This window comes from Macaca nemestrina, chromosome 5 (genome assembly GCF_043159975.1).
Source record: "Macaca nemestrina isolate mMacNem1 chromosome 5, mMacNem.hap1, whole genome shotgun sequence".
In the NCBI taxonomy this organism is placed as follows: domain Eukaryota; kingdom Metazoa; phylum Chordata; class Mammalia; order Primates; family Cercopithecidae; genus Macaca; species Macaca nemestrina.
In genome coordinates this window covers 157,793,195-157,819,464 of record NC_092129.1, presented here as the reverse complement: position 1 = coordinate 157,819,464, position 26,270 = coordinate 157,793,195, and the positions used below count along the sequence as shown (strand labels likewise).

The window sequence follows — 26,270 nt, the reverse complement described above, 5'->3', positions numbered from 1 at the left end:
TTTTGAGACAGGGTCTCACTTTGTCATCCAGACTGAAGTGTAGTGACACAACCACATGCTCACTGCATTCAACCTCCCTGGCTAGTGTTCCCACCTGTCTCCCAAGGAGCTGGCACTACAGGCACGCACCATCACACCTGCTTAATTTTTATTATTTTGTTTTTATGATTTTTGTAGAGCCAGGGTCCCACTGTGTTGCCCAGGCTGGTCTCAAAGTAAATTTGTAATGGAATTTGTGAAAAAAAATTCTCTAAGCTCCATATATAACTAAGGCATTCATTTCTTGCTCTCCAAAGCTAATTTCAATTAAATTATATATTCGTGAAATATTCAAGCATGGATTAAGGGGGACATCACTCAGGAAGTGATAGTCCTGATTGCCTGTTTCAATCCTAAGTTTGGGCAATTTATCTAATTCCTCTGTAAGCACTTCCTTACCTGTTTATTCCAAACAGGAATAATAATTAGTAACTACTGCATGACACTGCTGGAGTAACAAATAAAAGGACACAGCTAAAGCACTTAGGACCGTGTCTGCACAGAGGATGACCCCCTAAATATTAACTGTGGCTAAAGCCTCTGGTTGAAATGATAGAGAAGGTGCCTTTCATCCTGCCCACAATTAAAGCCAAGAGTCCTGAGGCCTGGAATAATTAGCGTTTGATGTGAAAAGGGCTTCTTTGTCTGGCAGTGTAAATAATACTCTTTGAACAGTTCAATCCCCTCTTTAAAGCCATTGCTTTCCTCTGAAGCATTTTGAAGACATCCTACTGCCTGTGGCTGTTTGATTTCCCTATCGTTGCTTGCCAATTCAAGCAACATGTGTCATATTTTCCAGGGACTGTCTCATGCCCTCAGTAGAACTAGGGGTGCCTCATTTAATGGTCAGATGTGTTGAGTTGTAAGGAAGGAAACCTAGAAATTCACGTAAGAATTGCTTAGTACTTTTTTACTCCTTTTTTCTTCCCAAGTTTCCTATTAACTTTGCTAACCTTGCTACATTTATTTTGCATCCATTTGTTGACTAGGTTTCCCTCATATACCTCCAAATCACAGCCATGTTTTTAGATGAACTTCTGCACCTTGATAAGTATGTTCTTTAATTGGAATGTAGGAAATTGGCTGGCTGATGAGGGCCACACTTTCCTGAATCCATTGTATCCTTGAGACATAGGTCACTTCAAAGGAAACTGATTGGTGTAAATTCCTGGCCTGAAAAGCTGAAGAACACCACCTCACCACTAAAGAAGTAACATCATTTTTTGGCTCTGATTTGAGTAGCTGCTACCACTGTATTTGTCACTCCTGCAGTAAATAATTTCTGAAAAGAACCAAGAAGTTACTATCTCCCAACTACCCTCAGCAGTGTATATCTTGATGGCATTCAGAACATACTATCCCAAAATATGGCCCCTTAACATACTGAATATTTTAAGGTGAAAGAATTTGAGAAGCATCATCGGCAGTAAGGTCTCTCTGACTTTTCCCAACTCTTCTCCCCTGAAGCAGGTCATAGGACCCTCGTATGAGTCCTGCAGAGTCTGAGAGAAATCTGAACAAAAAGACCTTGCTAGGTTTCTGTTTCAACCTTAGCTCACAGTCTTCTTTTTGTCCTATTATATTTCTGCATGACTCTCCACTCTTCATCAAACCTAGTGTAAAAATACTCAGGTTTACCCCTTCTCTAGGTTTTCATTTCCTTATGAAGGCTCCCATGTCATGTGAAATTTATATTAAATAAATGTTGCATTAGTCCATTCTCACACTGCTATAAATAAATAACTGAGACTGGGTAATTATAAAGAGAAGAGGTTTCATTGGCTCCTAAAACCGCAGGCTGTACAGGAAGCATAGCAGCTTCTGCTTCTGGGGAGGCCTCAGGGAGCTTTTACTCATGGCAGAAGGCAAATGGGAAACAAGGCGTCTTACGTGTTGGTGCAGAAGCAAGGGGGAGAGAAGGTGGAGGTACCATACTGTTAAACAACCAGGTGACAAAACTCGCTATCCCAACAGCTCCAAGGGGGTGGTGTTAAACCTTGAGAAACCACCCCTGTGGTCCAATGACCTCCCACCAGACCCCACCTCCAACACTGGGGATTGCAACTGAACGTGAGATTTGGGTGGGAACACAGATCCAAACCGCATCAAATGTATATGCTTTTCTCTCGTTAATCTGTCTTTTGTTACAGGGCCCCAGCCAATGAATTTCAGATGGGTAGAAGGGAAAGCTGTTTTCTTCCCTACAGCACACAGTAGGTGTGGGCGGGCATCTGTGTTCTGTATGTCTGTTTTTCTAGGATAGAGAAGCAGACATGACATTGAAAAAATACAGAGAAAAATAATCCCAGAATGAAAATGTTTGAGATGTGTATTCCTTTGCTAGGGCTGCCATAACAAAGTACCAGACTGGGTGACTTCAACTTTTATTTTTTTCACAATTCTGGAGGCTACAATTCTTAAGATTAACCCTGTGAGCAGGGTCGATTTCTTCTGAGGTCTCTCTCCATGGTATGTCGATAACTGTCTTCTCCCTGTGTCTTCACATTATCTTTTCTCCGTGTGTGTGTCCAGTCTTCTTTACTTATAAGGACACCAGTCAGATTGGATTCAGACCCACCTCAATAACTTCATTTTGTATCTTTAACAACCCTAACTCTACATGCAGTCATATTTTCAAGGACTTCAACATATGCAGCAGGGAAGAGGGTAAATCAGTCCATAACAAGAAGCACAGTAATTAGTTTTCCAAATACTATATGAACTAAGTATTCCACAGGTGGCTCAAACCCAGCAGGACCAAGCCTGGCCTCATTATCCTCACAGCTCTGCTTATCCAAGTTTGAAATTTGGTCCTCATCCTAGATTACCACCATTCATTTTCATCATATATTTAAAAATATACAAATTCCTGTTCTATTGATTCTATTTTAACATCATATTTTTGTTTATCATGGCTAAAAATTGGAAATATAAATGTTGAAGAGTAGGAGTTTCACTAAAAATAGGTTTTATCAGGCCCGGCACAGTAGCTCACGCCAGCACTTTGGGAGGCCAAGGTAGGCAGATCACTTGAGCCCAAGAGTTTGAGACAGCCTGGGCAATATGGTTAAACCCGATCTCTACAGAAAATACAAAAATTACTCCGGTGTGGTGGTGTGCATCTGTAGTCCCAGCTACTCAGAAGACTGAGGTAGGAGGATCGCTGTAGCCTGGGAGGCAGAGGTTGCAGTGAGCCATGATCCCGTTACGGCACTCCAGCCTGAGCAACAGAGAGAGACACTGTCTTAAAAGAAGAAAAAAGACAAAAAAAAAAAAAAAAAGGTTTATGCATAATGAAATACTGTGCAGCTGTTAAAACTAATGTCAAAAAAATAAACATAAAATATGCTTGAAGGACAGTACTTTGGGAAAGGTGCCAAATCATATATTCTCATTTATATTAATATATCATATACATGTGTAGTATAGTTACAGGATAAAAAACTGACTAGAAGGCTCAATGCCAAAATGTTAACAATTCTGTTGCATTCTTTGGGATGAAAGGATCAGCTCCTCTGGAGAGAACTTTCTCTATCTGGCTGTCTCTAAAACTCCCAATAGTGTGATTAAGAAAAAAGAAGTTCTGGGCCGGGCGTGGTGGCTCAAGCCTGTAATCCCAGCACTTTGGGAGGCCGAGACGGGCAGATCACGAGGTCAGGAGATCGAGACCACCCTGGCTAACACGGTGAAACCCCGTCTCTACTAAAAAATACAAAAAACTAGCAGGGCGAGCTGGCGGGCGCCTGTAGTCCCAGCTACTCGGGAGGCTGAGGCAGGAGAATGGCGTAAACGCGGGAGGCGGAGCTTGCAGTGAGCTGAGATCCGGCCACTGCACTCCAGCCTGGGCGACAGAGCGAGACTCCGTCTCAAAAAAAAAAAAAAAAAAAAAAAAGAAAAAAAAGAGTTCTCCATGAAGCCCTTTCCTTTTCCAAGTTTCCCCATTCTGTGTTAAGAAAAATAAAAGTAATTTTTTTCTTTTTTCTACTGCCTCCATATTTGCAGAAAAAAAATTATTAATTGAACATATAATTATTGAATACCAACTATGTACACAGTATTATTCTAGGTTTGGTATATAAAATATGAATAAGATAATTTTAAGATTCAATTCCTTACTAAGGAAATTGAAAAACAACGCAAGAGAAAAGTATCCTAGTATTAAAGGATAGAGTAAGATTAGTGAACCACTTAATCCATGTTACTCTATGTTCTTGTTTATAAAATAATGCACTAGTGACCTCAAAGAGGATCAAATGGGAAAGTCAAGCAAAACTTGCAATATTACTGTAAAGACCAGAAAAGCATAAGGAATTTTAATGCCAAGAAAGCAACACTGCAAGGCAATGGTTACCTCCAGGGGAAGTAGTGGGAGGATGAGAGATGAGAGAGATGTTATTTGTAATATTTGTTATACCTGGTTGGCAACTGGGTTCAAGCATGGTCATTATATTATCCTTTATAACTTGTATATGGATTTAATACTTTTTTTTTTTTTTTTTTTTTTCAGACGGAGACTTGCTCTGCCACCCAGGCTGGAGTGTAGTCGCAATCTCGGTTCACTGCAACCTCCTCTTCCTGGGTTCAAGCAATTCTCCTACCTCAGCCTCCAGAGTACCTGGTGTCCGGAGCTGCACGCCCCGGCCATAGCGAATAATAATTGAGGATTAAACGCCTGAGCTATATTCATTTCCACCCCACACCTTCTCCCTATCTTTGCCTTTTTTCCCCTGTACTAATACCTCGCTAAAGATGGCGCTCTTCCTGCTGCTTCTTCACTCACTTTTCCCGCGCCTGGGGAAAATTGTTACTTAATAGCGCAAGCGCAACATGACGTCTGACCGGAGAAACCGAAACTAACCTGGCCACGCCCTCGGCAATGAGATCATTTCCGCCTTAGCCCAACCCCTTCCCTTCCAAGTGTATATAAGGCAGTGCATTACCGCCACTAAACGAGACTTGATCAGAGCACTGTCTTGTCTCCGTTTGTTGTGTCTCTTGTTCCCCAAATTCCCACCGCCTTCTCCAGGGCCTGCTCTGACTATCCCGCGGGCCGGGATACCTGGGACTACAAGCACGCACCACCATGCCCAGCTAATTTTGTATTTTTGGTAGACATGGGGTTTCACTATGTTGGCCAAGCTGGTCTTGTCTCCTGACCTCAGGTGATCCACCTGCCTCAGCCTCCGAGAGTTCTAGCATTACAGGCATGCACTACAGCACCTGGCCTTCCTTTTTTTTTTTTTTTTGAGACAGGAGGCCGGGCGCGGTGGCTCAAGCCTGTAATCCCTGCACTTTGGGAGGCCGAGACGGGCGGATCACGAGGTCAGGAGATCGAGACCATCCTGGCTAACATGGTGAAACCCCGTCTCTACTAAAAAATACAAAAAATTAGCCGGGTGTGGTGGCGGGCGCCTGTAGTCCCAGCTACTCAGGAGGCTGAGGCAGGAGAATGGTGTAAACCCGGGAGGCGGAGCTTGCAGTGAGCTGAGATCTGGCCACTGCACTCCAGCCTGGGCAACCGAGCGAGACTCCGTCCCAAAAAAAAAAGAGACAGGAGTCTCGCTCTGTCACCCAGGCTGGAGTGCAGTGGCGCGATCTCAGCTCACTGCAAGCTCCGCCTCCGGGGTTCACGCCATTCTCCTGCCTCAGCCTCCCCAGTAGCTGGGACTACAGGCGCCTGCCATGGCACCCAGCTAATGTTTTGTATTTTTTGTAGAGACGGGGTTTCACCAGATCTCCATCTCCTGACCTCGTGATCCGCCCACCTCGGCCTCCCAAAGTGCTGGGATTACAGGCATGAGCCACTGCACCCGGCCTACATTCTTTTATATGTATCTAGAATTATAAATTTTGAAGCAAATAAAGTAACAACAATGAACAAATGTATTCATGGAAAAGTCATCTCGCCTTCCATAAAAACAAAACCTCCATAAATATTGCATGTATTAGAAATTTGGTTATAAAAAAGGCAATCTCTCCAAAAGTCTGTAGATGCTCAAAAGACCAGGCACTTTACGAAAATCACTGCTAATATACAAGACTTGCTGTGTAAAAGACAGTTCTTGAAATACCTTCCTTCTCTGCCAGAAGGCCATAACCTAACATGTATACTAAGGTATTTCATTTTATCAACTGTAAATTAATTTAGATTTATATTCATTTTATTTATATTCATCTAGGTATTTGTTAAGATAAACACATAATTTGAGTCTAACATGCTCAGCGTAAGAACTAGTTTTGTGAAAGGTGTTAGAATTGTGACATAATCAGAAGCAAAGCAGGGAGGGGAGATTTTGTATGGTTCCCTGCTCTCCAGAAAAAAGTTCACATTCGTGTCATTGGCCTAACAGCCAGGAACTATCACTTCTGATACTGACTTGAATTACACTCATCTGACATTCCATATAATATTCCATTCCTGCTTTCCTTTTCATAAGCATATGTTTTCACTCTCCAAATAGACTGCAGGATCATTAGTAGCAGGGAAAAATATAGTGGGAAGGCTGTAGGGAAGGGAGCAGGATTGTAATGCCAGTGGGGTCACAACACAGAAGGTGTCACTTGAAAGAAGTGAGGCAGCAACACTTAAATCTAGAAGCTGAATTGCCCACACAAAGGGAACTGTCAGTATATAGTCCCTGAAAGAGATACATACTTCCAGCAAGTTCGAGAGGCTAGCGGAGCTGGGCAAGGAAGGAAAGGAGGAGTAGTGGGATTTGAGGCCAAAGAGATAACAGCCAGAGTGGGGACTTGCAAGGTACTGAAAGGACTTTGGGTTTTCCTTTTAGTGAAATGAGAGCCATTGGAGGATTTTCAGCAGAAGAGTGACCTGATTTTACTCACCCTTTACTGGAAATCTGTGGAACAGAACTAGGCAATGAGGGTGCTACAACAATAAAGGTGAGCGTTGGCAGTGGTTTGACCAGAAGTGGGAATGAGAAACAGTTGGATTCTGTTTTCAAAGAGCTCATAGAACTTACTGATGGATTGTTATGTAGGATGTGAAAGGAAACGACAGAAATGACTCCAGCTAAAACAGTAAAATGCTGTTCACTAATTTCAAGATGATGGGAGAAGCTGTTTTGCAGAGATAATGAAAGAAATTGAAGCTTATTTAAGTTTGAAGTGCATATTTATTGGACTTTCAAGTTGAGATGTCAAGTAGCAGGGTCTCTAGAATATGGAATACAAGGCTGTGGGCTACTGACTTAACATCCACAATATGAACATATGGGCAGCATCTCCACAGCAACAAACATCAGTTCAAAATAATCAGAGATTTTCATCCTCCACGTCCATCTTCTCAGATCCATCAGGAGCCACAGAACTAAGGGAAGAAAAAAGGCAGCATCAAATATAGAGCTGTCAAGCTGAGTTCCACAAATACGTTTCAGGAGGCCTGAGAACTCCTGGAATTGCAAGCAAAATATATGGGGAAAGTGGGCACATTTTGAAAAAGGTATGAATATCTATCACTGGGTCTCCAAAGTAACCCCTTCATGGTTCTAACTTTAACAGGTTATTTGAATGAAAATTGCAATATTATTGCATACCCTTATTACCAAGGGCATTTTTCCACATTTGTAAAATAGGGATAACTTTTTCTGTGTGTTCCAAAAATTACGGAAACAGACAATTACTAAAGAAAGCACTTGTAAAACTGCAAGTTAGGAATCCAGATGTCGTACGTACAAAGCAAACATTCCTTACTTCTGTAACCCAGGGCTCAGTCCTTGCACTGCTTATCTTCATTATCAACCCTCTTTTCCTAAGAGATGTCATTTCACCTTCTGGCTTTTTTACTCTCATAGGAGTAAAAACTCTCAATTACGTTTCCAGCCGAGACTTCTTTTCTGAACTCCAGATTTGTGTATCAAACTGCTTACCTTCGTATATCTTCCTCTTAGATATGTGTAATAAGCATCTCACACTCTCTCTGGATGTCCAAAACTAAGATATGGAATTCTTCCCAAAACTTGTTCCTTGAGTATTCTTCCCCGTTTTTAGCAACTGATACCTCCATTTCAGTTGCTGTCAGTGAAATAACTGGAATCATCCATAAATTTTCTTTCTCTCATACTCTACACACTCAGTGGCTCAGAAATGAACTATCAACCTTCTTTCAAAATAAATAAAGACTCCAACAACTTTTCAGAGCCTCTACCACTAATACACAGAGCAAGCCACTGCCATCTCAACTCCTTTTTTTTAGTACCCTACTAACTGATCTCTGCTCCTATCCAGGCTCCATCACAGTTTATTCTTCATTAGGCATCCAGACAGCTCATTTTAAAATACAAATCAGATTATCTCAGTCCTCTGCTCAAAACCCTGAGTGGCTCCCACCTCACTAGGAATAAAACCAAAGTAGTTACACTGGCCTACATACAAGGCCATATAGGAACAGCTTGCCTCCATTTGCCTTTCAGACCTCATCTCCATTCCTCTGCACCTCTTCTGCCCTTTTGCCCAGCCACAATAACTCTGCTATCTCCAGGCTTTGCTACTTGGTCTTCTATTTGGAATATTCTCTAGTCTTTATTTCTCCACTATCGCTTTATCAGTAAAGCTTTCCTTGACCCTATCATTTAAAATGACCACCTTCTCGACTGGGCGCGGTGACTCACACCTGTAATCCCAGCACTTTGGGAGGCCAAGGCAGGCGGATCACATGAAGCAGGAGTTCAGGACGAGTCTAACCAAACATGTACTAAAAATACAAAAATTAGCTGGGTGTGGTGGCGCATGCTTGTAATCCCAGCTACTCGGGAGGCTGACACACTAGAATTGCTTGAACCCAAGCGAGGTGTGGGTGGAATGTGCCGAGATCGCACCACTGCACTGCAGCCTGGGCAACAGAGCAAGACCCTACCTCAAAAAAATAATTAAACATCACCTCCTCCCTCTTTAGCCTGTTTCAGTGATAGCACTTAGCACCATCTGATAGTTTTACTTACTTCATGTGTGAACGCACACCCAATAGACTCCATGCATACAGAAAATACTGTTTTGTTCACTGTCATTCACTCCTATAATTCTCAGAGCCATTAACGGTACCTGGCATATGTTATGTGCTCAATTTTTGTTGTTGTTAATTTTATGTCCTCATACAAACCAGTGCTTTAGCTCCGATAACATCGTTCTTTTCATATTAATGCACAAGTCCATATCTTTGAAAAAGATGACACTCAAAGTAACTCCACTGATTTTCCCAATTTCAAACTTAGAACCCTACAATTTGCTTGCTGACCACAAAGAGGAAAAATCTGATTTTACAATGTAACTATCATCCTAAACCAGCAATTGTCCTATTATCTTCAACGTAGATAAACCAGACATATGTCTCTGATGTGGTGCACCAGTATGTACATATAAACTCTTCCTGACAAGAATATAAACCTGATTTCAACTAAGTATACAAAAGTCACTTCTGCTCAGGACAGAGTATAGAAACCAAGTAAAATGACACCATTAGAAAAGCCAATCCAAGCCGGGCGCGGTGGCTTACGCCTATAAATCCCAACACTTTGGGAGGCCGAGGCGGGCGGATCTACTAAAAATACAAAAATTAGGTGGGCGACTGTAATCCCACCTATTTAGGAGGCTGAGGCAAGAGAATCGCTTGAAACCGTAAGGCGGAGGATCGCGCCACTGCACTCTAGCCTGGACCAAAGAGAAACACTCCGTCTCAAGAAAAAAAAAATAGGTTTTGGTGATGTTTCTATATTGCTCACTAAGCGATACTCTTTTAATGTTCTTATAATACGCAGAAACACATTTTATCAGGTCTAATGGAAACAGTACTTAATAGCTCTCGAATGAACATTTATATTGTTACCCCACACTCCCTTTTGCTGACCAGTTTTGTCACCAAGTCAAAAGCAGCAGCGTACACGCCGCCTGTACTTAGATTTACGATCCTACTCAGGGAGATCTGTTGCGCTCACGGATTCGCCTTTAAGGACCGCCGCCTGGGTGCGAGCCTTCTTTGTTCTCAGCCCTCCCCGCCATTTTGAAAACAGTAACGTGGAGTCTTCCCCGAGTTTCCTACAACTTCCGTAATCCTTGAGATCCTTACGAACACTTCAAGCTTAAACTGAAAAGGAAAGCCCCACGAGAATTATAAACCGTGCCAATACAGCTTACTCACTGCTATCTAACGCCCTAAGGTGTCCAAGAAAACTAAACGTTAAACATACCAACTACCCCCAAATAGGAAACAGTAGTAACTTTTAAGTTTTTTGTGCCCAAATCCTAAACATGCGCGATTAACCACGAGAAATTAAACGTTACCTGCAAATGCACACTAGTGCACAACGACTGCTTTTTCAGCAAAAACCTGGAACAGGATAACAAGATGTCCGCTCTTTTACGAAGAAAGTGGGCGGCCCTAAAAAGGGCCTTTGGTTGTAAAGAGAAATACTGAGTGGAGTAAGCGGGAGCCTTAACCACCGAAGCCGTAAAGAGTGCGTCCCTGTCGCTTCAGCGCATAGACCACATCCATTGCTGTTACAGTCTTGCGTTTAGCATGCTCCGTGTAAGTGACTGCATCACGAATCACGTTCTCCAGGAACACCTTCAGAACACCACGGGTCTCCTCATAGATAAGGCCAGAAATACGCTTGACACCGCCGCGGCGAGCAAGGCGGCGGATGGCTGGCTTAGTGATGCCCTGAATGTTGTCCCGCAAAACCTTGCGGTGACGCTTAGCGCCTCCCTTACCTAAGCCTTTCCCACCCTTACCACGTCCAGACATGACTAACCAGCTCCCAAAGCCGCTTTCAGGAACCTAAAAGACGAGGAAAGCAACGACGCCCTTATATGCAGGGAATTCGGACCTAATTGAAGACTGAAAGCGCGCATACGGGAACTTTGGTCCTGCTTCTTGGTCTCACCCTATGCAGCCCCGCCCTGGATGACGTCACCAACAACTTCAGCCTTTGACATCTGAGCCCGGGTTCCGTGGAGGCGTCTCTCGCAATTGCTGGGAAATAGGAATGGGAGTTTTACGGCTGTTTTAACAGCTAAATCAGATTAAAGAAATCAACATGTTTAAATTATTATCAATTGTTTCTTGAGTTGCTTTAGGACAATTGGAGACGAGCTTCGGTCCACAGGACCGAAAGCCTGAGGAGTCCAGCTTTGTCCCCAAGGTCACAGTGACTGGCATTTCTGCTGCCTACTGTAAAGCACATGCGGACCGAAACCTCCTTCGGAAGTGTTTGACAATTGCAAGATTTCACCCTCTCTATCATCAAGCCAAGGGAAACGTAACCAAAACGGTTTTCTTCCCGATGGCGAAGACATGGTAGGTTAGTGGTTCGCGGTAGAATTATCCCCCTCCGCGCGGAGGCTTGATTCTATTCCCAGTTTGTTCTCTTCTTTCCCTACTTATTAAAATTTGTAATTGCCATTTCAATATCTAAGTGCCCCTCACAACTGCACCCAGTGTGTGGGTTTCGGGGTGGGTTTTTGGGGGTTTTTTTTCCCCCCCTTTTTTTGTTTTATTGAGACAGGGTCTTGCTATGTTGCCTGCGTTCGTCTCCCGAAGTGCAGTGACTGCAGGCGTGAGCTACTACAGAGTGACTCTCGCACCTAGCCCACTAGTGTATTGATGTTTACTTTTCTATCCCTAGTTTTGTTTTCTGTTTGATTCTGGTAGACGCCTTTTTCCAAAGTGAGTTGGCAACCTGTGGTAGCCAAAGTATGAAATAGGCAACTTATCGTAGGCTCGCTCTTAAAATACGAAGTGGTCTGAGCGCATCGCCTGTAAGTAGTTAAGAGTATTGTGAGGAAGACTTGCTGGCGGAGGAGCAGAGTGGCGCAGCGGAAGCGTGCTGGGCCCATAACCCAGAGGTCGATGGATCGAAACCATCCTCTGCTAGGTGTTTTTTTTCCTTGTCTCTTCCGGATAATTTTTTTTCTAGTTACAATTTTTTTAGGTTAAACAATAATGAAAGAAAACAAAATGAAACCAAGTATTTTTTTAATTCCAGAATTACAAGCACTTCTGAGAAATAATGTGAAACTACAATCTCTGCATGTACCATTTTTATTTTCATGGACACCCAAGTGTTATTAATCAATATTTCATCTCTAAACACAGCAAATTTCTCTTGTTGCCAAAGTGCCGTGCCACTGTTGCAGCCAGTTATGACAGTTGTAAGTTAACCTGCAAAGCAAAGAAAATGCTTACATAAACCGAGTGCCAAGGGTGGGGTGGGAGCCCAGGAATGGGGTTTTATATCCTTTGATACATAATTCGGAAAGCACTATTTGCCAAGTAGTTAAGGCGATCAACTAGGAATCCCGAAATCCCCACACAGATTCTCTGCACCTACGAGGGTCTTAATCTCGGGAAATGAGTTGCATTTTGAGGTGGGTGTGGAGTCTTCATAGCACTGATTGAACTCTGACCTGAGAAAAACATTTCTGCTGACACTACTGTTAAATGTGTCTCAACTCTCTACCGTCCTTTAATATTTCAAATAGAACTATTCACTGTGCTTATTTTTTAAACATCTGTGTGGACTGTTTTATGCTTCTCTCTCTCAGAAAGGATTCCTATTCAGATATTTATGTGTCACATACTGGATTAGGAACTAAGGAAAAAAAAAAAAACCTTAAGTACCTTAAGTAGTCTACAGTCTAGATATGCTTTTGTTGTCTTTGTTTTTTGTTTGTTTGTTTGTTTTTGAGATGGAGTCTCGCTCTTGTTGCCCAGGCTGGAGTGCAGTGGCATGATCTTGGCTCATTGCAACTTCCACCTCCTGGACTCAAGCAATTCTGCTGCCTCAGCCTCTCAAGTAGCTGGGATTACAGGTGCCTGCCATCACACCCAGCTAATTTTTGTATTTTTAGTAGAAACAGGGTTTTACCATGTTGGCCAGGCTAGTCTTGAACTCCTAACCTCAAAAACTTCACCCACCTCGGCCTCCCAAACTACTGGGATTACAGGCTTGAGTCACCACTCCTGGCCCATATGCTTTTAAACAAATAAATATGTAGAGTGCAATACAGTAGTTCTGTGAAAGGATTGTACACTAAGTGCACTGGGAATAAGGAAAATGGTGCTTGTAGTCCCATGACCACCCACTAATTCAGTAATCCACTGGAAGTAATCACATGACTCAACACACTCTCAGTTAAGATTTATTATAGCTATTGACCATTTTTTGTTTGGGTTAAAGAACATGTTTTAAAAATAAAAACAAAAAATATTAATTGTAGCACAGGATACAATGCAAAAAAAGCAGAAAAAATATATATACACAGTTGAATGTGGCTGTTACTATAGGACTGAACAAAGGAGGATGAACGCAGAAATGAAGACAAAGACAAAAGGATTTGTTTAAAAGAAGGGGTCAGGGGGTTCCTTCCTTCTAGAGAACAAGGGCCCTGAGCTTCTACAGCCCTTCATATTTATTAGGTAGAGTTAACAGGGAGGAAGGGGTAACTGTCGGTCAGCTACTGGATGTATCACAGGCTTACATGATTGCTTTCTTTGTTCAACAGACTACAGATGTTCCTGTAGATAACCTTAAGGAACCACGGTGCCTGGGACGTGATTGCCCTCAGCATTCCTTCTGGTGGCAGATGCAGTTGTCAGCTTGCCAACATCCTGCTTTCATGAGAACAGTTTGCTGTTTGCTCATATAGCCTCCAGTGGCATATTGAGTTGGCCGTGTCTCTCATTCCTTTGGCCTTCAACGTCTCCCCCTTTTTGTTTTTGCATTAATTGAATAAAGGCAATTCCAGGCTGTGCAGCTTTCAATTGCCAGTTGGTGGTACAGCCGATTTTACAGACTATGAACAGAAAACAGAGACACAGTAACATTATTCCTATAATTATAAAAGAGACATTGAGGTGCTGTTTAAAGTAGGTCCAAGGGTTAAGGTTCTCTAAACCTTGCTGGAATTAGGTCCAAGTTTCTACAGAGGGCTAATACTCTTGAGTTTGCTTATTCAAATCAAGAATTTTACTCTGTAAATCATTAATATCGAAAGTAACATTGGATGTAAAAGCCCCTGCAAATGGGCCTTTACAAGTCTCCTTGGATATTCACTTTGATTATATTCCAAGTTAGTTACACAAATATGAGTATGGTTAAAATGACAATGCAATTGCTGCTGCAACTGCAAACTTTGTATTTGTTCTCCTAGCCACAGGACAGTAGTCTTTAACATTGCCACCTCTGTTTGTATTTTGGTGTTAATTTTATTTTGAAGCATCCATGCCTTGTTGGCCATATGCGTCCAATTTTCCACATATTGGGCTGTTTGAATAGAGCTGTGCAGTGCTACTGAAGACACTACAACAGAAGTTATTAGCGTAACTAGGGAGACTATAGCAAAAAATACCATAACTAAGGCTTTACGAGCACAATGAGTGAACTGAGTAAGAAGGAGTTGTACAAAATGTAAAGCAGGGGATAGGCACCCAAGGCTCGAACAAATTGACAGGAATCCATAATCTGGGAATGCGACCTGGAATTATTAAGGTGGATATGTTGTGTGTTTGTATCATGCTATGATTTAGGCAGTGATACAGTTGACAGGAGTCACAAGTCAATTGGGTGACGTTTACCTGGAGTTGGTCCTTTTTAGCCACCAGAAAGATATAGGGATTAAAAACACAAATTGTAAATTGAGTGGTAATATTTCTTACAAAGGTAACATTAAAACTGTGTTGAGTCCTATTACTATTATTGGATAGTGTCCTGACCCAGATGCTGCCATTCATAAATGGGAGTGCTGACTTCCATATTGACTCCTAAACTGGGCCCCTCTTTCTTTGATTATACCACCGAGGCAAAGATGGACTGAAGCCTGTTCCATGCCAAGCAAGTTGTGCAGTAGATTGGGATCGAATCCCAACATGATATAGCAAAGAAATATTAAATATTCACCACCAGTGGCAGTGAAGTTTGTGCCATGAGGTCTGATTCTCATCTCTCCCATCCAAATGACCACAGGGACCCCAGTCAATAATGTCTCCCATTAACATAGACTGTTGGCTGGGCATGGTGGCTCAAGCCTGTAATCCCAGCACTTTGGGAGGCCGAGACGGGCGGATCACGAGGTCAGGAGATCGAGACCATCCTGGCTAACATGGTGAAACCCCGTCTCTACTAAAAATACAAAAAACTAGCCGGGCGAGGTGGCGGGCGCCTGTAGTCCCAGCTCCTCAGGAGGCTGAGGCAGGAGAATGGCGTGAACCCGGGAGGTGGAGCTTGCAGTGAGCTGAGATCCGGCCACTGCACTCCAGCCTGGGCGACAGAGCGACACTCTGTCTCAAAAAAAAAAAAAAAAATAGACTATTGTCTAGCTAAGGGGCTAAGACATGGGATCCTAGGAGGGGGGTGAGAATTATTGAAGGGAGCCCATTCTATATAATCAATACACTTTGGGCGATGGGGCCAGGAGAGATTAGTCAATCCACCAGTAATATTAATAGAGCTAAGGCTTAAGAAGTACATAATTATTCCATGGTGACTCAACCATGCCTGGGATTGGACTGTAAGGCAACTGCCATTGAGCGACGTGTCCTTGGTGATACATAAAGGGAATCCCTCCAATGGGGCGGTGTAATTGATACTATTGTTCTGAGAATCTAATTGTTCTCTGTCGGGGGAGTTAAGGGTCCTGGAGTCCATGCTCACTGATCACGATATACCTCAGGAGGAGTGTTACTCTGGAGTACAAGTCACACTACTCAGGGGTTAGGAACAGATGCCCAATATGTTTTTGCTTCTACACAGGGGAAACACACCGCACAGGAGACTGCAGCTAGTATGGCCAAGACCATCGAGTCAGGAGTTTTTGCCTGACCCTGACACTCCAGCATTTTCTCAGCTTCCTGCGTGGTTTTCTTGATCTGTCCCCATGTTATGGGGGTGGATGTCAATGTGACTCCAGTCAGCCCTCGTTCCATTTTCGCATTCAGATTCAACTAGCCTATGGCTTGTACTGGGGGAACCGGGCCCATGGTTGCGATCCATGGATCCCACTAGTCTCCTGTTCCATGGTTGCACACATCTGGAGGGCACCTACACGGTTTGTCCATCTCCTGTAAAAACACAAGCATACCCTCATACCCACGTCAGCAAATCCACTGGGCCTTTCCATTGTCCTTCCAGGGATTTCCATAACACCTTTGGATAAACTTGCCTCTTTCCCTCTAACACTTGCCAGTGTCGTTCTGCCGGAGTCTTACCATCCATACCAGGAGTCAAAAAATTTAAAGTAAACAAGGCTAAATGTGATTTTGTTTAAGGTGGTAGCTGGTCTCCTATTCTCCCGTTTTTCTCAACATACACCATAGTGTTTGATGTGCCCACTCTATAATACCTTGTCCTTGGGGTTGTAAGAAATTCCTGTTTTATGAGTGATTGCCCATAACTGTAAAAACTTTTGAAAAGCACGACTAACATAAGCAGGTCCATTGTCAGTTTTTAATTGTTTAGAGACTCCCATATGGGCAAATGATGACAAACAATGCCATCGGACATGGCCAGCAGTTTCCCCTGTTTGATATGTGGCATGTAACATATGGGAGTAGGTGTCTATAGTCACATGAACATAGCTAAGTTTGCCAAAGGCTGCTGTACGTGCAACATCCATCTGCCAGATTTCATCTGGAGCCAAGCCTCATGGGTCGCATCCTTCCATGGGTGCAACACCAGGGACATGCTGACAAGTGGGGCAGGCTTGCACAATAGCTTGAGCTTGGCTGCAAAGCAGATGAAACATAGAAGTAAGGGCAGAGGTGTTTTGATGCAGTAATGTATGGTAAGCTTGGGCTTGTTGAAACACAGAACCAATTAATTTATCTGCTTTATCATTACCTTGAGATAGTGGTCCAGGAAGTTGCATGTGAAAGCAAACAGGAGCAGCACGAGAGCAAATAGCTTGTTAAGTCTCAGAAACAAATTAAGCAGCTCTGGTTCTAGGGTGCCCTTAATAGTGACAGTCTCAATGCAACTACCTGCATTTTCAACATAGGCTAAATCACAGACAACATAGGAGATAAAGCTGTGAGCTCTAAAACCTGAATAACTGCCATTAACTCTGAACACTGAGCTGAAACTCCAGAGGTCTTTATTGTTTGAGTCTGCTTAGTTACATAAATAGCCATGCGGCCTTTGTAAGAGCCATCAATAAAATAAGTCCTTCCACCTGGAATGGGCTTGTGATGAGTAATTACAGGGAGGATAAAAGGGTGAACTTTATAAAATTGCAAAATTTTGTCTGATGGATAATGGTTATCTATTATCCCCACAAAATCTGCAAAAGCAATTTGCCGTGCAGTCGACATTTCCCATACTGTGGCCTGTTGTTGGGAATCCAAGGAAACAATAATTTTATCAGGATCACATCCTGTAAGCATTTTTTATCTATGCCTACCTATTGTTATAAGTTGAGTAATTAAAGAAAGATAAACTTGCACAGATTTCACTGTCTGATTGGATTTAAAAAAGCCATTGTATTGTCATTACAGATTTGTCTATGAATTGGCCTAAAAATCCTGATGGAGAATGAGGAGTAGGAAGAATAAACAAAAGCAAAGGCTTTTGCGGCTATAGCCGGGAGGCATGTTGTTGCTGAAGGATCTGTTCTACAAGTTGTCACTCAACTTCTCCCTCCTTAGTAAGTTGCTGAGGAGAATGTAATGAAGAATCTCCTTGGAGGGTTTGATAAAGGTGTGTGAATTGGTAGATGGCAATACCTAGCATCGGGCACAGCCCATTAATATCCCCTAATAATTGTTGGAAGTCATTCAGAGTTTGTACTCTGTCCCTACAGAGAGTTACTTTCTGAGGCTGAACATGTCTTCCAGTAACAATAGTACCTAAGTACTGATATGGGGAGGTTGTTTGCACCTTTTCAGGAGCTATTTTGAGATTCCATGCTATCAAGGCTAGTTTTATTTCTCTGAATAACTGATGTAACATTTGATCTGTAGGAGCGGCCAAAAGAATATCATCCATACAATGAATGATGTAGGCAGTGGGAAATATATTGCGAGGCTCCTTTAAAGCTTTTCCTCCAAAATGTTGACATAACATAGGACTGTTGAGCATGCCTTGGGCTAAAACTTTCCGCTGATAGCGAGAGACAGCCTCTCTTTGATTAATAGAAGGCAGAGAAGGCAAATTGAGGCTTATCCTTTTTGTGTAATGGTATAGTTAAAAAAAAAAAAATCTTTAAGACCTATTACTACAAGAGGCCAGTCTCTTGGAATGGCTGCTAGGGATGGCAGACCTTGCTGTAATGCACCCATTGATTTAATCTGTGCACTCATAGCTCTTAAATCATGTAGCAGTCGCCATTTTCCGGACATTTTTGGATCACAAATACTGGTGAATTCCAGGGGCTGAGTCTTCTATATGTTCTGCTTCCAATTGCTCTCTCACTAGCTGATGGAGTTGCATCAGTTTCTCCTGTAATAGGGGCCATTGATCTACCCACACAAGTTTGTCAGTCAGCCACTCTAGCGGCAAAGCAGTAGGTGGAGGAGAAATATCAATGACCCCTGCCCAAAATCCTGATGACCTAGCCCTTTTCTATCTGTTTTGTCCAGTTATTGATATTGGATCAGGGTTTCCCTGCAGGGGCTTTCCTAAGTCTTTTCCACTCTGATATCCCATTTTCTTTAACATTTTAAATCCTGGATTATCAATAGTTTCATTTGTAAGTCTCATATCACATGCTATAAGTAAATCTCGGCCCCATAAATTAACAGCTATATTTGCGACATAAGGTTGAAAAGTACATGACTGTCCATCCGTTCTGAGACAGGATAAAATCTCAGCACTCTATTGAACACTTTGAGCTTTCCTAGTCCCACTAGGGATGTAGAAGTTAATTGCAGGGGTCAAGATGGTGGGCCAATAGTGTTTGGATATTACTGATGCATCAGCTCCCATATCCATAAGCCCATAGAACTTCTTTCCTTTAATTGGCACTGTACAGGTGGGTTGATTCAATGCTATGGGCTGTGATAGATAAATTTACCACCTAGTTGTCCTTTAAATCCTTGATTCCCTCGTTTTTCCTTTTGTGGGGAAGGGTACAACTTGCAGGGAATAAGCAATAGTTGAGCAATATATTCTCCCAGTTCAAAAACCCAAAGATCTTGTGACATTACTACTACTTGAATTTCTCCTTCATAATCAGTCAACAACTCCGGGGATCACAGTAATGCCCTGTTAAGATGGCTTTTGCCCAAAATTAATCCTATATATCCTGTTGCCAAAGGTCCCCAAATACCAGTGGGAACCTTCATGGGTTTGTCTCCTCCAACAAATGTAACCTGTTCTCTGACTCGGAGATCTAATCCTGTGCTTCTGGGTGTTCCTGGGGAGAGGGAATCAATGTTCTCCTGGGAACCCACCCCTGAAACGGGTTGTGGCCTGGATGGGGAATGCCCTCATTGTTTGAGGGGCCCAGATCCAGGCCCCCTTCCTGTTTCCTGACAAAGAGGTGCCATTTTGATGAAATTTTGAGTGGCATTGATTAACCTAATGATTTCCTTTATTACAATGAGGGAAAAGTCCTGGCGTTTTTTCTGTGAGGGGGGAACTGCATTATAAGATCCCCTCTGCCCAGAGGTCTGAGAGCATTCTTTTTTGAAATGTCCAATTTTTCCATAATTATAACATTTTCCTACTTTAGAGCTTGACCTTTGGCCCTTTCTAGATTTGTTTACTACTAAATTAGCCATTGCTTGAGCCAACATTGTAGAACGATGGAGTTCAGTTCCCACATCCTGACAGGCTTTGAGAAAATTTCCTAAGATCTTTGTACATCTCACAGGTGCCAGAACATGTTTACAATCTGCATTTGCATTTTCAAAAGCTAGAGTCAAAGTAAGTGGTATGAGCAGCAGTATGAGGAATCTGATGCCGCACTGCCTCTTGTAATCGTACAACAAAATGTGCATAGGACTCCTCCGACCCTTGCATAACACGTAGAAAAGATTGTACCGAGACTCCTTCCTCTGGAATGGTGTCCCAGGCGGGTTTAGCGGGCAAGGCACACAGCTTGTAAGCAGTGCCTGGGAGTGTCACTTGTTGTAGCAGATCTGAATAAGGGTCATTACCCAGTTGCATATCCTCTGTAATGTCCCGATGTCCAGCAGCATGATTCTGTCTAGCCTGGTGTGCACACATTTCTAGCCAGTTTAAATTCCATGTCAGATATGCACTAGCAAACAAACAAGTGTGAGCCAAATGCTTTATATCAAAGGGTGGAAAGCACATAGCATCGAATACAGATTCTAGCAATCCTAAAGTATATGGGCTCTGTATTCCATTGTTAACTACACTAGCTTTTAATTCCTTCAACAACTTAAACTCTAGCAAAGTGTGTTCACAAATAAGCTGCTGTGGATTATTTGGATCGGGCCTTATGGAAATAGGAAAAGCACAAGGTCCTAGGGGCTCTCCAGCTATGGCAGAAGCACAAATAATTCTTTGTACTGGGGTCTCTATTTCTGCTACTGAAGGAGGCAGTACAGATGTTTCTGCTACTAGGGGGATGGTACAGGCCAATTTTCATCTTTCCTTTCCTGTTTATCATTTTCAATGGGTGCTGTGGGTGAGACAAAAGATTCCTTCAATTTTTGAGATTCAGAACATGGCTCCTGTGGTCCGGCAGAGTAAGAAGGGGACAATGGCAGAAGGACAGTACAGACTAAACCCCAAACAGAGAAAACAGAAGGATCAACTTTGAGACTTTTTTGATGAGCCCATTTTAATCCTTCTCCTACTGGGTCCCAATTTTCCACATTGAGAGTACCTGTCTGTGGAAACCATGGGTTATATGTAATAAACTCCTGCAGAAGCTTAGTTAGTGTTTGAGAGCTAACCTGAGCATTAAGCAACTGCACATAATGTTGCTCCTCCATAGACAAATTCTGCCCCATGTTACCCTGATTCAGAAACTTCCCGCTCCCAGTACCTCCTCAGGGCACTGACTTTATATCCTCCGCTGGCCAACTAATCCTGGGGTTCCTTGTTCATGTAATCAGTTTCACTTTCTCTGCTCCAGCAGACCTTCTTCGTTCAAGTCTCTGTTTGGGCGCCACTTGTGGCTGTTACTGTAGGACTGAACGAAGGAGGACAAACGTAGAAATGAAGACAAAGACAAAAGGATTGGTTTAAAAGAAGGGGTCAGGGGCTCCTTGCTTCTAGAGAACAAGGGCCCTGAGCTTCTACAGCCCTTGGTATTTATTAGGTAGAGTTAATAGGGAGGAAGGGATAACTGTGGGTCAGCTACTTGATTTATCACAGGCTCACATGATTGCTTTCTTTGTTCAACAGGCTCCAGATGTTCCTATAGCTTACCTAAAGGAACACAGTGCCTGGGTCGTGATTGCCCTCAGCATTCCTTCTGGTGGCAGATGCAGTTGTCAGTTTGCCAACATCCTGCTTTCATGAGAACAGTTTGCTGTTTGCTCATATAGCCTCCAGTGGTATATTGAGTTGGTCACGTCCCTCATTCCTTCGGCCTCCAACAGGTGAAGGCTAAAAGGTTTTCTCGTGCAATGTCTTCATTGAGGATACGAAAGCCCTTTCTCTCCAATTGTGAACTGCATGCATGTGTGTAAGCTGTGCTTGCATAGCAAAGTCCACTTCAGCATTAGAGTCAAAGTTGTTAAGGGGACCTAGTCATAGCTACCATGTGTCCAGCCATTTGGAACCAGATACCAGGTGCACATCATAAATCATCATATTTACTTTAAATAAGCTGACAACCTAGTTCATAGCAACTCAGTACCTGAGATATATAGAATAACATTATTACCCAGTAAGTATGCGAACATACCAATATTTTAGTAAGGGTCATCACCATGGCACTTATCTACAGAGATAAATGAAAACTAAAACAGGGTTGCTGCATTAATTTTGCCCTGGCAATTGTCTAATTCTGAAATGGTGGCACGTTTTGAGCCAAAACTTGAATCAGTAAGAACTTGCCATATAGCCAGGAAGAGCACTCTAGCAAAAAGAAATAAATACAAGGAAGCAGAATAGTTAAAGGTTTTTAAGGAACTACAAATAATTCAGTGTGATGAAGTATGGAGGTAAGGTCATGTGAGGGAGAGGGATTTGGAGAGAAAAGTGGCTATGTTCTGATCACCTCCTATGCACCTGTAGATAGACAATAAATTCTCCTGCCCTAAATAGTAAGAAGGCTTGACACATGACGCTCAACACTGGATAAATGAGACTGGCAGAAATTTATTAGTCATATATACTCACAGCCTGGAAGAAGAGGGCACTGCACACCATGCAAGGCCACAGAAGGTTTGCACTCAGGAGCAGAATGAACTAGGAGGGGCTGTGAGAGGTAGGGTTTGTAGTCATCAGAGGGTAAGGTGACTCCTGGTTCCCTCCAGAGAATCTAGCTGGCTTGCTTTAACAGTTTGGGAGACTGGCAGTGAGATGAAATCCATTAGGTTGAGGCCTGAGTGAGATGCAGCTGGTCTGGCAGATAAGGGAACTGGCCAAGTAGGGAACCTTTCCTGCTTGTGGGAGTCATAGCTATCAAGACAGGGGAACATGTGGATAAGCATTTTTGGGGAGCCCTGTGAGGGTCAAAAATCTCAAGGCAGCAGTTGAAATTTTAGGTCTTACAATACCTAAAATTGGTCTGGAGTTATGGCAGAACAAAAAGGGAAAGAACAGGTCATAAGGGGGTGAGTATACAAGGCAAACACTTAGATTTTATTTTTCAGTGGGCAACAGGAAACCACTGACCAATTGTGAACAAAGAATATTATTCCAATTCTCTCCTGAGAAAAAAAAGTCTCTGTCCCATTCCAGGAGGTGCAGCAATCAATCAATCAATCAATAAGGGGGGAAATAAAGGAAAAAAAGTCTTTGGCGTTTTCATGTTTGTGATCTGGTCCTTGATTGGTTTATTTTTCAGCAAGTCACTTCTTTTCTAACTTGGGAGAGGGAAAGTTTGGGACTATATATATTTGTTTAAGGCTGACCACTCCACACTAGTCGTCTCCACGTGAATGTTCAATACACAACTTGAAGTAAATGCTGAAACAGATTCTAGATCCCCACCACACACATACACACCCCACCCTCAAAATGCTCTTTCTGAAGTCATTCCTGTCTCAGTAAATGCAAACTGTGTTGTTACAGCAAAAGAAACTGGAGAGATATATATATGACTTTTCTATTTCTTTCACACCAATGTAATCACAAACCCTTCAAAACATACCCAGAATTCAACCACTCCTCGATACTTCTACAAACACTACCCATAATGGTTTATGGGTCATCCAAATATTGCAATAGCCTTTCAATCAATCTTCTCCAGGAAGGAGGAAGAGAGAGAGAGAGCAACAAAGACTTTTGTAGAATAGAAGAATCTTGTTAAATAGTTATCACATTGGCTGGGCGCGGTGGCTCACGCCTGTGGATCACCTCAGGTCAGGAGTTCGAGACCAGCCTGGCCAACACAGTGAAACCCTGTCTCTACTAAAAACACAAAAATTAGCTGGGCATGGTGGTGGGTGCCTGTAATTCCAGCTACTTGGGAGGCTGAGGCAGGAGAATCGCTTGAACTGGGAGGTGGAGGTTTCGGTGAGCCGAGGTGGCACCACTGCACTCCAGCCTGGGCTACTCTGTCTCAAAAATAATAATAATAATAATCTCACATTGGAGATGATTGCAGAATTCAAAAATAAGTGAGAAATTCAGCATATTTTTATTGAACTATTTGTCAGATGTTTTTCTATGGATAGGGAAAGAAAGACTATGTAAAAGGCCCAATTTCTGTGCACCAGAAGCCGCTATATTTGCTAATCAAGAGAAACCAAGACTCATCACAAATGAGCCAGGAGAACCATTATTCCCAGTATCTGGGGTTTAGGAAAATTAAGAAAATGTCTTATATGTAGACTGTTGACATTATCTTCAAATAAAGTACTTGACTTCACAGAGAGTCACTGACAGGCTTGAAAGAAGCCACCCAAAATAGAACTTTATATGCTATTATGGGGTCAAGAGATCTACAGAACATTATAAATTCTATAAATATATTCTCTGTAGTATGATGCTAATGCATTACATTTTTGTGTTGATTCATCCATTAAATGTAAAAATTGTTGATAAAAATTTTTGCATTTCTATTTCATGTTCCTTCACTTCTTAATATATGGGAACTTCAAAAAATGGTAATGGCTCTAGTCCGCTCGGCACTCCTGAGAAACACCAAGGAAAGTATTTTCTTTCCTTTCTAAACAGGACCATATCACGAAAAGTGCTCTGATATCACATTATCACAATCAGAGAAAGTACCAGAACAACATGGGAAGGAGATAATTGTCTCTGGAGTCTGCAGATAGCCATGCAGGATGGCGAGAAAGACCTTGGTGCAGATGTTGCCTTGCGGTGAAACTGCCTTCCAGATGCAGTTTTCTTAACAACTGTCTGGGCCGACCCTGCAAGAACCTAGAGCCTGTAAATGATAAATGTGGATGAGCATCATAGGGAAGAAACCTTGAATAAGCTTATTTTAAAATATCCTTCGATGCATTCACTATGCAAAATTTCAGCATCTTTTAGATGCCATAAACCCCACTTCTTCTGCCTTGGGAGTCATAGAACAAACGACTTTTCTCTCCAAGGAGTAGTCATATTACCACAAGACTGAAATAGTTGTCGATCCCAACCATTTATAAATCCCGATTCTGTGGCCCCAAATATCCCACGTAATCTCAAGTTTTCATTTTCTAATTCGCGAAGACACGGGCGCTGCGGATGCCAACACTAGCGGGGGGGCGGGGGATGAGGGAGAAGTTCCTTTTATTTTCTAAGTATTGCAGCAGTAGATGAATCAGAAAGGACCACGTGGCCTAATGGATAAGGCGTCTGACTTCGGATCAGAAGATTGAGGGTTCGAATCCCTTCGTGGTTAAATGGGGTGTGTTTTGGGGGCCTGAAAATTCTATTACCTATTTCATTGCAAGAAAAAAATAAAAAAATCATCCATTTTATGGGTTTTCTGAATCATTTTTTTTCCTCCTTCTTCCTCCTCTCCTTTAAAGGGAATAAGGAGACATTCTCAAAGGCCTTAGGAGAACAAGTGACAGAGTGCAGAAAGACTGGAAAGTCAAAACTGAAATACAGCCATCCAGTATTTTGGAGCTATCAGGTTCTCCCCAAGTTTGGATTTTAAGCACTTGTGTTTCGGTTTTGTAGGCTTGGATTCAATTCAAGGATTGAATTCCTTAAAAAAAAGAAATTCAGATCTATAAGTCAAGCTTTCTCAAACTGTAGTGTCTCAGACTAATGCCAGGCCCCAATGGCTATCACAGTAGGAAACTTGTTGCTTCCTCTGATTTAGCACTAGGTCAAAACCTCTTCACACTTCACACTTCTTTTTTAGTCTAAGTGCACGTGTGCTAAGGAGTTTTGGCAGCTGCTGAAGCCTATGTTACTGGTTCTTATTCTCTATTTTAATTTTTTTTGTTTTGGATGTGTTGCCATCAAAAGGATGAGAATAGCTAATATTGAATTTTATATTACAAAGCAAAAATATAAAGGTAATTAAAATAGCGCAACTGGTTATAGTGTGTGTGTGCAAACAGGAAAAGACAGGGAACACACCTGTGCAAAATACATAAAAACACATTTTGTATTCCTAAATAACATTTTGTGTGCCTGAATTTAATAATAATTTAGGATTAAGGAAAAGTAATTTCCAATTGCTGACATCGTGATGAAACATAAGACATTTGACTCCATCCAGATGAGATCATTGATTCAAATCACATGGAGTCTATAAGTTTGTTTCTAGGTCAAAGCTAAGAATATTAAAACTAGTAATAATTACCTCTCCCTGTCCCCAGCTTCTTCCTTAGCTCTGTTTGATTCTGGTTTCCTCTAGTCATCTGTAGATTCCAAATTGTATAAAAAATGTATGGATTGAGCATTGGTTACCAGACTTTGAAATTTATTGGATTAAAAAGTGTCAATGTCCTAATGTCATGCAAAACCATGTTCTCCCTTGTTAATGGCAAAACCCACCATTTGCACTGAGCATTCTTTTATAAACTAGAGAAAGTATATAACCTCAAAAGAAGAGTAACCTTTTAAAATGAATACAGTGATACTTGAGAATTACATACCCCACCTTTTTTCTTGATTCTAAGAACAGGAAAAAGCTTCCTCCTCTCTCTCTGATGAGTATTTAATCCTGTG

At 42.2% G+C, this 26,270-nt stretch overlaps 1 protein-coding gene, 1 long non-coding RNA gene and 2 other non-coding genes across 4 annotated transcripts in view; 2 read left to right on the top strand and 2 right to left on the bottom strand.

The window, feature by feature from the left end:
• Positions 1-7,142: 7,142 nt before the first annotated feature.
• LOC139363480 (histone H4) lies at positions 7,143-10,795 on the bottom strand. The gene is made up of 2 exons (XM_071097469.1): positions 10,333-10,795; positions 7,143-7,366 (listed from the first exon to the last, which is right to left on the bottom strand). The coding sequence occupies exon 1, from the start codon at positions 10,793-10,795 to the stop codon at positions 10,484-10,486; it is 312 nt and encodes a 103-aa protein (XP_070953570.1). The 3' UTR covers positions 7,143-7,366; positions 10,333-10,483.
• A 1,056-nt stretch (positions 10,796-11,851) lies between these two features.
• On the top strand, positions 11,852-11,923 carry TRNAM-CAU (transfer RNA methionine (anticodon CAU)). The gene has a single exon. It is a non-coding gene; the product is annotated as a tRNA-Met (tRNA).
• Positions 11,924-13,716: 1,793 nt separating this feature from the next.
• The window catches only part of LOC105482599 (uncharacterized), a 49,598-nt gene continuing 37,044 nt past the window's right edge, over positions 13,717-26,270 (bottom strand). Inside the window, exon 5 of the long non-coding RNA XR_011623949.1 lies at positions 13,717-13,845. This is a non-coding gene — a long non-coding RNA (uncharacterized lncRNA). The remainder of the gene's footprint in view (positions 13,846-26,270) is intronic.
• TRNAR-UCG (transfer RNA arginine (anticodon UCG)) lies at positions 24,912-24,984 on the top strand. Its single transcript has one exon. It is a non-coding gene; the product is annotated as a tRNA-Arg (tRNA).

Bases quoted from the DNA above. Each gene is read 5' to 3' on its own strand.
- LOC139363480 (XM_071097469.1), bottom strand. From the start codon at position 10,795: ATGTCTGGACGTGGTAAGGGTGGGAAAGGCTTAGGTAAGGGAGGCGCT.